The sequence below is a fragment of the Vulpes vulpes genome, chromosome 2 (assembly GCF_048418805.1).
Source record: "Vulpes vulpes isolate BD-2025 chromosome 2, VulVul3, whole genome shotgun sequence".
NCBI classification, from domain to species: domain Eukaryota; kingdom Metazoa; phylum Chordata; class Mammalia; order Carnivora; family Canidae; genus Vulpes; species Vulpes vulpes.
In genome coordinates, this window is record NC_132781.1 from 5,847,512 (window position 1) to 5,863,337 (window position 15,826).

General features: G+C 44.0%; 1 protein-coding gene across 1 annotated transcript in view; it reads left to right on the forward strand.

The window, feature by feature from the left end:
- The window catches only part of GRB2 (growth factor receptor bound protein 2), a 73,293-nt gene extending 57,932 nt beyond the window's left edge, over positions 1–15,361 (forward strand). Inside the window, exons 3-6 of the mRNA XM_025999726.2 lie at positions 3,281–3,378; positions 8,962–9,084; positions 12,077–12,245; positions 13,214–15,361. Of these exons, the coding sequence (XP_025855511.1) occupies positions 3,281–3,378; positions 8,962–9,084; positions 12,077–12,245; positions 13,214–13,399 (576 nt within the window). The 3' untranslated portion in view covers positions 13,400–15,361. The remainder of the gene's footprint in view (positions 1–3,280; positions 3,379–8,961; positions 9,085–12,076; positions 12,246–13,213) is intronic.
- The last annotated feature ends 465 nt before the right edge of the window (positions 15,362–15,826 follow it).

Sequence of the window (15,826 nt, forward strand, 5' to 3'; positions counted from 1 at the left end):
TTATTTTGTTTATTTATTCTGAATAACTGAATATGTTCAGCAAGAGAATAGTCCCATAATTCAAATAACAATCTAATAAACTAGCAATTTATAAACAAAATATTTACCTACCATTTTCCTAAAAGATACCTTTTCCATAGTTTGTGCAGAAAATTAAGTACAGATCGCATCTCCCAGGATCTGTGTAGAAGAGACAAAGAAAGGAATTAGCTATTGTAATCCTGGAAATCTGCATTTAAAATCTTTTTTGAAATAAGCCTAGAGTCTGTTACTTGTATGTTTTCAGAATAAAACAAGAATCTCGGTCATCTTCATACGTATGCTGTTGGTGCCCATGAAAATGAATCTGTACTGATTGCTACGCTGCACATCACATTTTCTCATATAATCATCTCAGTAGTCCTGGGAGGTGTAGCTCTTACCACCACTTTTTAGGTGGAAAAACCAAAATTTAGACAATGGTCAATTCCTCAGGGTCACTTAGTTCACTGGTAAAATTGGAATTTGAACTCATGTGTTTGGCCCCCTCAATCCTAGGGATCCTCAGGGGCTAAATCTTTGACCTTTTTTGTGTGTTGTTAAACCATTTAGAAAGCTTTGACTTTATATTGGTATAAATGGAAATTTGCATTGCTTTAAGAATGGTCTCAGATTGGGGATGTCTGGTTGGCTCAGCGGTTGAACATCTGCCTCTGGCTCAGGGTGTGATCCCAGGATCCAGGATGGAGTCCCGCATCCAGCTCCTTGCATGGAGCCTGTTTCTCCCTCTGCCTGGGTCTCTGCCTCCCCACCGCCCCCCCGGCTCTCGTGAATAAATAAATAAAATCTTAAAAAAGAAAATTGTATGATATAGAAAAGTCGAATCACACGGTAAAGAAAGTTTTATTTCTTTTTGCAAGAAGAAAAAGTCACTGAAACTTGTCATTTCCTCCTTTCATAATCTCATCTCTTGATCAGTTTGCTTCCGTTAAACGGGAGTGTCTTGTATAGCTATGAAGTCCTAATTTGAGGAAATATGAGGGTTGGAATAGAACTTGCAGCCATGGGGTAAAACCTAAAAACATCGCTTTAGGTTTTCAAGATTGAAGATTTGGCTGTAAAACGCCACCATCTATTCGTTTTGGGGGGATGGATGAGTGAGTGTACCTTCTATTGTGGGGAGTGGTGAGAGGAGTACTTCCTCATTCTCAGAACTCTGATGAGGCTTTTTAAATTTTGTGTGAAGGGCGTGGGTATTCATGTCAGTCCATAGGAAAGTGAACACTGTCCCTGTAGGTGCACTCGTCCATACGTGGTTCTGGTCCCCTTCTCTGCTTCACCTTGGACTCACTTAGGTTTTGTGTCCTTTGCTGTTTAAGCATTTAGACATTTGGATAAAACTTTTTTTTTTTTAAGATTTTATTTATTTATTCATAGAGACACACACACAGAGAGAGAGAGAGAGAGAGAGAGAGAGAGAGGCAGAGACACAGGCAGAGGGAGAAGCAGGCTCCATGCAGGGAACCCGACGTGGGACTCGATCCTGGGTCTCCAGGATCACACCTCAGGCTGCAGGCAGCGCTAAACCGCTGCGCCACGGGGGCTGCCCTGGATAAAACTTAATTTGGAAATATCTGTTAAGTCATCTGAGCCACAGGGCTTGCATGTCATGCTGTTGTATGAGTGGAGCTGCTGGGTAGAAAGACGTGGTCCCTGACTCCCAGAGTGGCCCCAACTGGCAGGATCACTCTTTCTCTTGTGCTTTGCCTACAGCAGAACCGGTCATCTTCTTATGTTCTAGAGTAAAGAAGTTAAGAGGCATGCACCAACAATTCTGACTTTCTGGCAAAATGATATTCTAGATACTAGAATGTTTCAGAGAACCAACATTTTAATTATTCACATGCATTAAAAATAAATGCATTTATTCCATATTTCCCTGTCTTCCTGAGGAGAAAAGCATACTAAACACCAAGTAATACTTTTGTTCTGCAGAAAACCATAGTTCTAAATTGGTGCCAAATCTGCAAGTTGTCCCATAAATTATTTTGTTAGGGGGAATATTTTTAGGGGGCTTGCTTCTATCTTAGTAAAGGTGATAGGTATGTGCAGCTGTATGAACTAGTATGTAATAACACAGCCTATTCTGCAAAGTTATTGGTGACAAATTAAAACTGGTCTTTTCCAGGTGGTTACATTACTCTGTTTTGATGCCCAGATGGGCCTAAGTTACTTGTCAGCCTGACTCTACTCTGTCTTCCAAGAAATCTTTAGAGTAAGATATATAACGCACCATTTTGGGGAATTTTAAAGACATTTTGAAAAACTCTTCTTAATAAGCCTACAGGTTTGTTGTTTTAGGATAATGCTTTAGGAGGTGATTACTAGGCCACATTCTTCTTAACGCCCTTCTTTTTGGTAGATAACAGAATACTGTCCTAGAATCTAGAATTCAGAGGTGGCTTTTATACTATCCCTGTTCTGTTCCTTTTACCCTTCTGCAGTATCATGAGTCTAGCCTAGCCATGTAACTCACAAGGAGCAGTTGGGGATCTACAAATCTATGTGTAATTCACCAGCTCATAACCTTGGATGGTCATGTCACATTTGTAGAGAATCTTTTCATTCTGGAGAATACAGTGTTTAAGTTTTATGGTCTCTGCATCTTCCCCCTGAATTGGGCTGGTTGTTGTCCTTCCAGCATTCCCTGACTCAAACACGTTGTGGCCTTAAGGGTGAGTGGAGAAGGACTTGCCGTGCTTTTTCATTAAAATATGTTTTGTGCATGAGGACACGTGGATGATGCATGTAAACAGCAGCCTGACACACCTGTTTGGTGGCTGACCCAGGATTGGATTCCTGTGATTCTGAAGGTGGGCCAGAGGAGCTCTAGAGAAGTCTTAAAAGTCTCTCTGTTCTGCCTCTCTCCCAGAGAGCAGGCTTATTTCATCCTTGTGGGGCTCCCTTCATTCTCCAGCATCAGTGCTTGCTGTTTTCCACAAACTATTATTTTCCTGTCATTCTCCTGTCTACTTTCCTACTGAGGGGTTACTGCTAGGTACTCAGGGGGTCAGACTCTCATTTTCAGAGACCGTTTATTTTACTTTTTAATTTTAACTGTAAGAGTTGATTTATTGCTGTTTGAAGTTATTTGAAGTCTTGAATCCATGTAACTGACCATACTTCAAATAACGCTTTTTACGAACAAACCTAAATGGCAACATAATTGTCTTAGTGGCTACGTTTTTAAGAGTGTGAAAAGGAAATTATTTGATTCTCCCCTCCCCTTATTTCTTTTCAGGTTTTGAATGAAGAATGTGATCAGAACTGGTACAAGGCAGAACTCAACGGGAAAGATGGCTTCATTCCCAAGAATTACATAGAAATGAAACCACATCCGTAAGTTGAACTCTACTGGTCTTCCAAGAGTCAGACCCATCTGCTTATTCCAAATAATATTTTTATTTTATTTTATAATGTTTTTTAAATTGAGATCCTTCGGATAGTTGTCACACCTTTTACTCTGTCTCCCTAGAGAATTAATAAAGCATGTGGATTTTGCATGTCAGTAGTAGTATATGATGATAATACTCCACGCCCAGCGCAGAGGCCATTGCAGGGCTCGATCTCAGGACCCTGAGATCATGACTTGAGCTGAAATCAAGAGTTGGATGCTTAACTGACTCAGCTATCCAGGTGCCCAGTCGTATGTTTTAGATTGATAATGCTTGCTGATGGTCTTTAATGAAGCAATTGTTTCGTTTAAAACAATAGTTTACCTACGAGGGGATCCCTGGGTGGCTCAGTGGTTTAGTGCCTGCCTTTGGCCCAGGGCGCAATCCTGGAGTCCCGGGATCAAGTCCCACGTCAGGCTCCCGGCATGGAGCCTGCTTCTCCCTCCTCCTGTGTCTCTGCCTCTCTCTGTCTCTGTCTCTCTCTCTCTCTATGTCTATCATAAATAAATAAATAAAAATCTTAAAAAAAAAAAAAAGTTTACCTACGATTACATAATAATAATAATGATATATGTTTTGGATCGATAATAGCTGTCATTGATCCTCAGATAATAAAACAACAGAAATACCGTTCCTTGATTGTTTTTCCTAAAACCCTTGAGGCCAGATCTGTTTCATAATTCTCCATTTTTTGAGTTTTAGAAAGTGTACTTATCACATAGTTTTGTTAATATGTTTGATTGCCCTGTGGGACTATATCTTAATGATCTTTGTATCCCTAGAGCACAGTGCTTGGCAGTATAATAGGTTCCCAGTAAATGCTTATTATAATCCCTATCCTTGACTGCTGCTTAGTGTTCCCACTTCAGAGGAAACAAAATCATCTACCCCAGGCTGTTGAGAGTAATGAACTTTTTTTCCCCCTCCCTCAGAACATGCCCTCCTCCACCCAGTTTTTATTGATCGGTGACATGGCTGGACCTTGGGAGCCCTTACAGACCTCTGTCCTCCCACCCTTAGCAGGCCCTGCTTCTCCTTCAGAAGCAGTCCTTCCATCCCTTGCACATCAGGGGGAACTGAGGCTCAGTGCTCAGGCTAGAATGCCGTTGAGACACAGAGGAGCAGCAGATTCTGTCTACTTAATTTAACACAAATGATAAATAAGACCTTTAGATGACTTGACCCACCTTGAGTGACAGCCCATTTGTCCCTGTCTTCATTGTCATTGCTCTCATGTGTGTCTGTCATCCCCCATCACCCCTCCAAGCCACCAGAACAGAGATCTTAACCACATCTTATCCTACACAGAGCTCAAAGGGGCCTTCAATCATCTAGTTCATTCCTTTTTTTATCTTAAAAATTAGGAAAGCTGCTGGTGTTTTTATTTCAATGACAGTAATTTATGAATCTGATTCTCATTATAAAAGACAATATAGAAAACCACAGAGTAATATAGGACTCACTGGCAATTAAATGTCAGCGAAATGCTAGCCTTTTTCTTTTTCTTTTTTTTTATTATTTTTTTTTCTTTTTTTTCTTTTTTAAAGTAGGCGTAAGGGATACCTGGGTGGCTCAGCGGTTGATCCCAGTCCCGGGATCGAGTCCCACTTTGGGCTTCCTGCATGGAGCCTGCTTCTCCCTCTGCCTGTGTCTCTGCCTCTCTCTGTCTGTCATGAATAAATAAATAAAATCTTTAAAAAAAATAAAAATAAAGTAGGCATAAAAAAATCTTAAAAGGTGTATGTGGCAGAGGTTCCTAGACCCCTATCAGTGGATTGATAATGCCCCTCATTTGAAGTCCCTGTAACGTTAGTTTTGGAGTTTACACACAACCATGCCCAGGTTACTAAAATGTAGGCACACATGGTGATAACCAAGAAACTCCAAAAGATGAACCAAGACTAGTACAGATATCCTGGGAAGTATACTAAGAACAGCTTTGCATTCATGTGGTCATTTAGTGTCCATGTTTGCTTTGGGGGCTGTGTGGGCTTTTCACAAACAGCATCATTGAATGTACTTCATGGGAGAAGCAGTTGGATAGTGGATACTTAGAGTGGGAGTGATGCCAGATATTCTATATACATCTATTCCATCAATCTGTCCTCAGAGTACATCAAGGGTTGGCTAAACTGTGTAAAGGACCAGATAATAAATATTTTAAACTTTGAGGACCATATGCAATCTCTGTCATTTCACATATTCTTTTGAAGTTTTTAAAATAACCCTTTATTTTTTAAAAGATTTATTTTTATTTTATGATAGAGAGAGAGAGAGGCAGAGGGAGAAGCAGGCTCCATGCCAGGAGCCCGACGTGGGACTCGATCCCAGGACTCCAGGATCGTGCCCTGGGCCAAAGGCAGGCGCGAAACCGCTGAGCCACCCAGGGATCCCCCTTAAAATAACCCTTAAAAATTTGTACAAGTCTTGGATTGTGAGCCATACAAAAACTGGGCATATTTGGGCTGAGGGCCATAGTTGCCTGGCTTCTGTACTTGATCCAGTGACAGGAAAATCAGCTTCAGGGAATGCCTGGATGGCTCAGCAGTTTGGTCCTTGCTTTCAGCCCAGGGCGTGATCCTGGGGTCCCGGGATCGAGTCCCACTTTGGGCTCCCTACATGGAGCCTGCTTCTCCCTCTGCCTGTGTCTGTCTCTCTCATGAATAAGTAAATAAAATCTTTAAAAAAAGGAAAATCAGCTTCAGTTTCCTTTTCATTTTCATATTTCTAGGCTGGAAGAGAATTTAGAACATAATACTATAATTTCTATATTCAGTAAAATACCAGTGGCTCTAAACCTTTGTTTTCCTTCAGATTGTTTGAAGTGACATAAGCCTTTCGAATCCACCTTGAGAAAACACAGGAAAGGCCTCTGTCCCCGGAAAGCAGAGTTTCTGCCCCAGTTGCCCAATTGCTGAGTTAGCCCTTAAGGAAACTCCTTCTCCTGCCTAGTGCTTTTAAAAGATCTACTCTAAAGAACTCTGGAATAGTAATTGATCGGGAAACATCCAGGAGGACAGCCTCCATGGTGGTGGTTTTTGCAGAGTCTAGCTGAAAGGCAGGGAGTGTTCCTCTGCTGCAAGCTCTGAAACAGGAAACCGTATTGCTGAAAAGACCATGGCCATGGGCCTGTGCAGTGGTTGGCCTTGCAGCACACATCATGTTCCGGGACTGCTCTGTGACTGGACATCCATAAGTACAGCATCCGTGTCCCTCCCATAGTGGTGAGAGAGTACAGAGCACTAAGCCCCCCTTCCCTCTCTCCTCAATCCTTCCTCTCCCCCTATCTTTAGTTTTTGTTAGGAAGAGGGAAGTCTCCAGTGGAGTACAACCTAATACAGCTTTCGAGGTAACCAGTTAAACACAAACTAGGAAACGATTGTTGGCTAGTGTTGCAACACAGATTGTTGGGCGTACTGGGGATAGGTCCAGATATGTGCTTTTCACACTGAGTGCATATGGATGGGAGCCTGTGGAATGTAGTGAAGATTTAAAATGGAAAACGAGCCACCTCCTCCACTAGCTTTTTCCTTTGCTATTTGTGTTGTAGTACAAACCCATCTTTTAAAGATTTTAAAAATTTTGACCTTAACCATGTAGTTACACCTGAGTATCACTATTTAAAATGTCTTGGAAAAAAATAAAATAAAATAAAATAAAATAAAATGTCTTGGGATCCCTGGATGGCTCAAGCGGTTTGGTGCCTGCCTTTGGCCCAGGGTGTGGTCCTGGAGTCCCGGGATCGAGTCCCACATCGGGCTCCCTGCATGGAGCCTGTTTCTCTCTCTGCCTGTGTCTCTGCCTCTCTCTGTGTCTCTCATGAATAAATAAATAAAATCTTTTTTTAAAAATTAAAAAATTAAAAAAAAATGTCTTAAGTGAGAGCACTCACTATTCTTCAGATGGCGTGATACCCTTATGTTGTGGAATATCCTCAAGAGAAAGAGGAACATAATTAAAAAAAAAAACTTTATTTATTCATGGGAGATAGATACAGAGAGAGAGGCAGAGACACAGGCAGAGAGAAGCAGGCTCCAGGCAGGGAACCCGATGTGGGACTCAATCCCAGGTCTCCAGGATCACACCCTGGGCCAAAGGCAGGTGCCATACTGCTGAGCCACCCAGGCGTCCCAGGACAGAATTTAATAAAAATGGAAGCAGGTACAAAAGAAGTCTTTAATAAAATGGTCTCCAGCTAATTTTCTATTTTTCACCCTAGGTGTAAGGGGTGTGTTTACTTTGTAAAAATTCCAATTTAGAATACTTTATTTCACTTCAGTTTATCTTTATTCATTGAAAATAAAATTAAGTTCGTCTTAAGCTGGAGGCTAGAAGACCCTACAGCCGCATCTCTGTATGTGTACATCAGAAGCAGAGGCCTAAAATCAGAGCGCAGAACTGCCAACACTTGCTGCCTCTGGGGAGTTTAAGGGAAGTCTTGCTTTTCATTTTTACTTCACAAACATCTAGGCTATTTTTTAAAATTCATATTCATTACTTTAAACTAGGGGAAAAGAAAGGAAAATACCTGCTTGGTGGGAAAATCTTGGGGCTTAAGAGGAAGAGAGGGTGGCTGACTTTACCCCACCCCAGACTGATCCCTACTGCCTGCAAGTCCATCACAAGCTTGAAAGCACTAGAGTTTAAAATAGAAAATAGTTAAATGGTTTTAGAAGAGTCAGCTGTCCTTTCATAGTTGGAGATGACTCTGTTGTATTAATATGTAATTTCTCTCCTGTGGCCTGACTTCCAGGCACTGGAGGGCTTACCAGTGAGTTATTTGTAGAAGCTAGAAGCTAGATCCTGGCAGCTACTCAGCAGCCTGGCATTGTAGTACTCAACGTGAGAAAGACACAAGAAGGTAGATTTAGGGATGTTTAAAGATTAATCCAATTAATGGCAGCTTCCGATAGGATCTTCCTAGCAGCTCACATCTGTTTCAGAAAGGCATCGAGAGGAGTCCCAGCCTCTGTGATAGTAGGTAGAGGCTGCTCTCTTAGCCGAACCTCTTTGCCTTGGGCTGTTACAAGAAGTAGCCCTGTCTCCAGTTTCTGGGCCTTCCAGTTTCCTACCTCCATTTCCCTTAATCCCACTGTAGCCAAAGGTTTGACCTCGTCAAATGGCTGCGAGAAGAGGCCTGTCCCTCCTTCTGTGATTCTTCCGGTACTTCATATTGATAGACCTGGGCTTTCCCCAGTGCCCTGCTGATGAGTCAGTAGGGTGCGCGGTGGGCTTTGACCTAGGAGGCCCATCTTTGTCTTCCTCTTTAGGAAGAGTGGCCCATGATCATGCCTTGTGAGTCACTTTCTGGGGAGAGTAGGGTAGGGTAATGTCATTTGAAGGGAGATGGTCTGTGTCTCGAGGGAGAAGCTGACTGAATGGCTTTGTGGGGCATGTTGACACTGGAGGGTGAAGCAGGAGGCCCCTTCCTTTGGCAAGGAGTGTTCTGTTACTCACATTTAGGAGGCTGGATATCCCGTCTCTTTGTGGGGAAGCAGATGTTGACTGGCTTGTCTTCCTTCCTTAGGTGGTTTTTTGGCAAAATCCCCAGAGCCAAGGCAGAAGAAATGCTTAGCAAACAGCGGCATGACGGGGCCTTTCTCATCCGAGAGAGTGAGAGTGCCCCCGGGGACTTCTCCCTCTCTGTCAAGTAAGTGCTTCCTGCTCTGGTCCCTGGAGTCCTCTCCCTCCTCATCTGAAACGTGAAGCCACAGGCCAGGTGTCTGGCTACACACACAAAGATTGCCAACTGGTAGAGGGTTAGTCTAAACTGTTTTTTATAAAGCAGAATAGTTTACATTAAAATAGTAATTCCTGACTCCTCAAAAATTAGTTCTACCAGTACTGAGTTTAGATTCCTCTGTGGAAACAGCCTTCAGTTGGTGAGTAGCAGCATGTTTTCCCTAATCCCCACTCTGCTGTGCCCTTTGCCTTGCACGCAGCAGCAGCTCTTTGCTCGTTTGCCCTCTGTGGGATCTCACTCTGGTGGCGTGACTGCTCACCCTTGCAGCTGGCTCTGTTGTACCTTCAACAGATGTCTGGCATAAATCCACCAACACCATCCTAGGCCTCTTACTTCAACTTTTAAAGGTTATCACAAGGGTTCGAGGGTGTTTTGCTTTCCCCAGTGGTAAATTTAAATGTGAAAGGGAGCTGGTAAGCAAGGAATAGGGAAGACAGGGAGCTTTACCACCCTAGGAATCATTGAGAACATAAGTTGGAGCTTTGAGGATTTCATGCAAATTACTTCCCATCTCTGAAATAAGTATTTTTAATCAAATTGTCAAGGCCTTTCTAGTTAATATATTTTTTTTCTAGTTAATATATTATCAGAGGAACCCCTCCCCTGAAAATCTTACAAATCACTCCTATGACAGCATGATTAGGTTAAAAACTCAGATTACTGGGTGTTATATATAAGTGATGAATCACTAAATTCCTCCCCTATAAAACTAAGATTATATGTTAACTAACTAGAATTTAAATAAAAACTTGAAGGGGTTGGGTCTTAGATCACTGCTACTATAGATTACGTTATTTTTCAATGAAGACCATAAGAGAGTTTACCATTTACACACAATGTAAAGATTTTTCAGTGTCCAAAATTAACTGAATATCTTGTTTCATTTTAGGACCAGTATTGTGTTTTTGTTTTTTGTGGGTTTTTTTGTTTTTTTGTTTTTGTTTTTTTGGGGTTTTTTTTAATATAGTGTTTTTTAAATGTAGATTTAAACTTAATTTTTGTTTTTGTGGGGTTTTTTTCCCCTCTATGAAGGTGTGGGAGGTGGCTTCAGGCCATATTCACAACACCACAGAGATACATGTCCTGTATAAGTGAGTTTTTTAGTCCCAGCATGAAAAAGTCAAACTGGATCTAATTCTTTTCAGAGTTTTCCTCTTTTAACAATGACTTTTTTTTTTTTAATAGACTTCATTTTTTTACAGTAGTTGTAGGTTCACAGCAAAACTGTGTGGCAGGTACAGTGGTTATCCCCAGCAACCCCCCTTCCCAGCAGGCACAAGCAACAGCGGCCTTCTGATGCACTCAATTATAAACACATGTGAGTGAGGATCTAGGGAAGGAGTATCTTGAGGTGGAATTACTATCTTAATGCTTCTTGCTAATTTGTCTTTTGTCATCTGTTATCCTTACATTTTATACTGACCTGAGTAGAGGACAGTATAGAATGAGGAGTACAAGTAGTTAACTCACAGGTTAATTGAGTAATGGCCAAAGCCACCTTGGCAGGTAGTGTGCAGTGGAGCCCTTGATTATCACTAATCACTGCGCATGCTCATACAGTAGCTGCTGGCAAGCTCCCAAACCATTCCATTTTATCAAATAAAAACTTTAAAGAATCCGTGCAATTATTGTTCCAGAAATAAAATTTGAAACAGATGTCATTACTGCCTTTAACAACACAAACACTTTCTCAAAGGAGGTTCAAGAATCTACAGTCTTAAAAAAAAAAAAAAAAAATCTACAGTCTTCAGAAGGTTTCTCTCATTTCAAGATGGGACTCAGTATTGAAAAACAGCGTGGTGGTTGTTAACAGGTCACTGTCTGGGACCCAGTACGCCTTATAAGAACCAAACCATTTGCATTGCCCAGAGGGAATAAGCTTCTGGGGAATGTGCCCTCCTTCCTCACCACACTGCAGATTCTCAGGAAAAGCAGCAGGAAAAGCTATATACCGGTCCTGGATGCCTGGGATCTCCTACTTGAAGCCCAGCGCTGCCACCTGCTGGGTTGTTTTTAATTTATTTTCCCTTTAAGACGGAAGGAGAGGAAAGACTGTGTCCTTCATTCGTAGATCTTCTTAGAGTACTGTTTGAGGGCTGAGCCCTGGTGTCTGTCCTGTGGACCCAGCAGTGAGCAGGACAGGCAAAGCCTCACTGGGCTGGTATAGCAGCCACATAACACTGTTCCCCGAGGGGTGGTCAGCACCCAGTTGTACTCCTGCTTCTGCAGGGCAGTATAAGAGGAAGCATGTTACCAGGTGATCGAGAAACATCTTTGGGCACCCAGTGCCTCGGCCTCTTATATTTATTTTCCTACTACGTTCTGTTCTGAGACCTTTCACCTGTGAGTAGAACTAAGATTCCTAAATGGAAAACATAATCTACACTTCCCAATTACAGGAGAGTTGTTGAAAGTATGTCCAGTCCCTACTCTCTCACTTTCCTACCCCACCTGTTGTCATCTTTAAATGTCCTGTAAAGTTTTAATGCTTTTTTTGCTTGAAAAGTTAATGAAGTTACACTTTTCCTTGAATAGGGCTGTTTGATTTGGCACAGCACAGGGCACTTGGAGACATGCCATAGGTTAGGATATTCTTTTTTTATCTTACGAACATCTTCAGAATTAACCTGATGGACAAGGTTTTCCTATATGGCAAGGATTCTTCCCATCGTCACTGGTCGTCATCAGTCCCCTGGCGGGATCTCAAGGGCACTCAGCGTCCTGACTTTGCAGCCAGGGGATCGTGTTGTGCTGCAGTCTGGGCCCCTCAGGCCATGAGAAGTGTTGCCAGAACTCTAGTTCTCAGAAGATGCCTCCTTGATGGGAGAAGCACCCGGCCCCCAGATAGCCAGGACGGAGCCCTCTCACCTGTTCTCGTGGGTGTTCTCTGCCCCTCCAGGTTTGGAAATGATGTGCAGCACTTCAAGGTGCTCCGAGATGGAGCTGGGAAGTATTTCCTCTGGGTGGTGAAATTCAATTCTCTGAACGAGCTGGTCGATTATCACAGATCTACATCCGTCTCCAGAAACCAGCAGATATTCCTCCGGGACATAGAACAGGTGCCACAGGTAAGCCTCATAAGAGATTGGGATCAGTTTTAGCAATTAAGAATAGCTCCTCAGACAGGCAGGTACCCTCTCAAAGGATTCTTTCTGGGGCTTCTGTGCCCATCATTCAAAATAGTACCTTTATTATTGTTTTAATTTTTTAAAAATATTTTATTTATTTATTCCTGAGAGACACAGAGAGAGGCAGAGACACAGGCAGAGGGAGAAGCAGGCTCTATGCAGGGAGCCTGATGTGGGACTCGATCCTGGGACTCCAGGATCACGCCCTGGGCCGAAGGTGGTGCTAAACCACTGAGCCACCCAGGCTGCCCCAAAATAGTATCTTTAGTTTGTGTCAGAGATGTGTAGTTTGAAACAAAATAGTTTGGCCTTTTCCAGAGGCTGCCTTTCATGGTGGTGTGTTGCCAGTTACCACCTATGTCTCTGTAGAACATCTTTAACCCTCTGCAGTATTGTATCCCTGGAAGCAAGTGAGGAGGAAAACCCTGTGTGTGAGGGAGTGGAGTCCACACTCACTCCTGTATTCCTGTGGCCAAAGCCCCAGTCCTGTGTTATGGGGCACTCCACCTTATTTTAGTCAAGCTCTTGGCCTTTTGACTCTGTGAAACCTTAAGGACTTTATAAGCGATACACCGATGGGAACTAAAGCCTTTTCAAAGGCTTAGAGTTGTAAACCAGAGCCTGACTACTGGTTCCCAGGTTTTCTTTGGGGTGGCAGCTCACGGGCTGCCGTGGAGGGCTGTGCCCTAGCATGTTCTAGCGTGTTGTGAGCCATGGTAAAAGTACACTGCACCCACGTAGAGTAGACTTAGGACCTGTAAGGATAAACGGAGTTGGAGGAGAAGTGGGAGGTTATCTCGGGAAACATGAAGAAGACAGCACATGTCTGTGGAGCCGGGTCCCACCTGGTAGGGGCTGCCCATGAGCAGAGACCTAGCCGGTGTTCTTTCCCTGCCTGTCTTCTACAGCAACCGACATACGTCCAGGCCCTCTTTGACTTTGATCCCCAGGAGGATGGAGAGCTGGGATTCCGTCGGGGAGACTTTATCCACGTCATGGATAACTCAGACCCCAACTGGTGGAAAGGGGCCTGCCATGGGCAAACCGGCATGTTTCCCCGCAATTACGTCACCCCTGTGAACCGGAACGTCTAAGAATCAAAGAAGAGATTATTTAAAGAAAGTGAAAAATTTAAAACACATACAAAAGAATTAAACCCCCGAGCTGCCTTAACAGCAGCCCATGAGGGGAGCTCAGAACACCTGTCTGGGTCACCTGGTGACCCTCTCACTTTGGTTGGAACTTTGGGGGGGTGGGGGGGGCGTTGGATATAAAAATGCCAAAACTTACCTATAAATTAAGAAAAGAGTTTTTATTACAAATTTTCACCGCTGCTCCTGTTTCTCCTTTGTCCTCTTTTTCATCCTTCTCCTCTTCTGTCCATCAGTGCATGACGTCTAATGCCACATATAGTCCTAGCTGATGCCAATAATAAAAGAAAAGAAACCAAGTGGGCTGGTATTTTCTCTATGCAAAATGTCTGTTGTAGTTGGAGTGACTGAAGGAAGGACAGCCGTGGCTGTGTTCCTCGTGCACACAGAGGAGAGGGCGGCTGGGCCGCGGCCCTCACTGGTCAGTGTCTGCCAGGCGTGGGGGGGCAGCCCCCGGCCGCAGGCATCTTGTGACAAAGCTGGAAGTGGAGCGGGGGCAAGAGGAAGGACTGTTACCCCTCATGGCTTCCTGAGAAAAGTCGAACTAAAAACCTTTGTCTCTTTTCTACATTGTTTTCCTTTCCAAATGGTATTATTGAGCATGTTGATTTTTCATAGTGCCTTTTTCCTTATTTCAAGAGTTGCTTATGAGTGGTGTTTTTTTTTGTTTTTTTTTTTTAAATAAGTTAAAGACAGTCCAGAGCTTTCCAGCCAGTTTGTCTCCTGCTCTGTGTAAATAGTCCTCTCTGGGAGTGGGGGGAGCCGGGCTCCGGGCAGAGGAGCGGCTGCTACAGGCACAGGTGGAGGGTGCGGGCGGTCCGCCTCTTCTCAGCCACGAGTCTTTAAGGTTCAGCTTTAATATTTGTCAGCCCTCTGGAGTCTGCTGTGGCTGCCCCAGGGGTGCAGAGCCCCCAGCTGCTGGGGAGGAAGGAGAAGTTCCAGCTCTTCCCACCTTGGACTGGATCTGGCTGCAGGGGGGTGGTCAGAGTCCTTGACCTTGTGATCCCAGCTGTTGTCTGCCCCTCCTCAGCTCCAGAGCCCCCCAGAGAAAAAATCCCTGGAGCCAGCAAGTTTCAAACAGGAAAACCCAAGGAATTTAGACTGTCGCTCTGTGACTGTATCAGGTTATACTGTGTTCCAACACTGGGGTGGAAAATGAGAGTTTTCCTTTTTCTTGCTCTGAAAGTTAGAGGTATCTGTCCACGGCTTTCATCTTGTGTCGCCTGCCTGACCTGCCCAGGTGAGCACTAGGGCAGCATTCAAGAAGCAGCTGGGTTTCCATGTCTCTGTTCCCAGTGGGCTGTGTTTCTAGCTGCTCCACCCTTCCCCCCAAGGAAATGTGTCCATGAAGCAGGAACAGTTGGGGAAGAACAAGTGGGAAATGTAGGAAGGCCGAGGACATTGCAGAGCTCTCTCTGTCCGCCCTGTCAGCTGCTTGTCCCTCGTAGTGATGTGCCTGTGAACTTTCTCCACCCAGTCCCCTGCCCGCAACAGAAACGGGGCTGCCCAGGAGTTGGTGACAGCCTTTGGGTTCTGAAGTGGTTGGTTGGAGTCTCCCCTGGACTCTGGTTATGGAGCCAGACTCAGCCTGGAGTACTCAGAGGCCCCGGAGGCAGCTGCTCTTCTGGACAGAGCATCTGCCCCCCCCCCCTCCCTTTCTGGTAGCTTCTTTCCTCAGTGATGATAAAAGGAATCTCTGGCATTCTACACCTGGACCATTTGATTGTTTTATTTTGGAATTGGTGTATATCATGAAGCCTTGCTAAACTAAGTTTTGTGTGTATATATTTAAAAAAAAATCAGTGTTTAAATAAAAAGACCTATGTACTTAATCCTTTAACTCTGCGGATAGCATTTGGTAGGTAGTGATTAACTGTGAATAATAAACATACAATGAATTCTTCACTCTGTATCTCTTCTCTTTTTTATCCCCCCCCCGCCCCCCCTCCCACCACCACCACCACCTTACTTAAAATAAAAACCTAAAAGCTATGTTGGGTGTCGGGGGACTCCTGTGTCATCTTTTCCCACCCCCCTAGCTTGTTGGGGAAGCATGTGGACCTTGCTGGGCCCCTGGAGTCGTGATGCCCACACTCAGCTGCTCATCAGAATCCCTGGGAGCTTGGTCACCATGGATGCCCAGCCACCACCCACAGGTGCTGCCAGATGGTGGCTGAGAGCACCGACAGGCATGCCTGGTGTTTCTGACAAACTATGGACCACACTTTGGAAACTCTGGTCTAGACCCAGCGCTTGCCCAGTCCTCATCCCCTCCTCCTGTTAAATAAAGGACAGAAGTGCAGGATGGTCTTTGTTGAAGCAATCTCCATGTGCCCAGTAGCTAAAGCATGTTTGTCTGCTCAGCTGGCT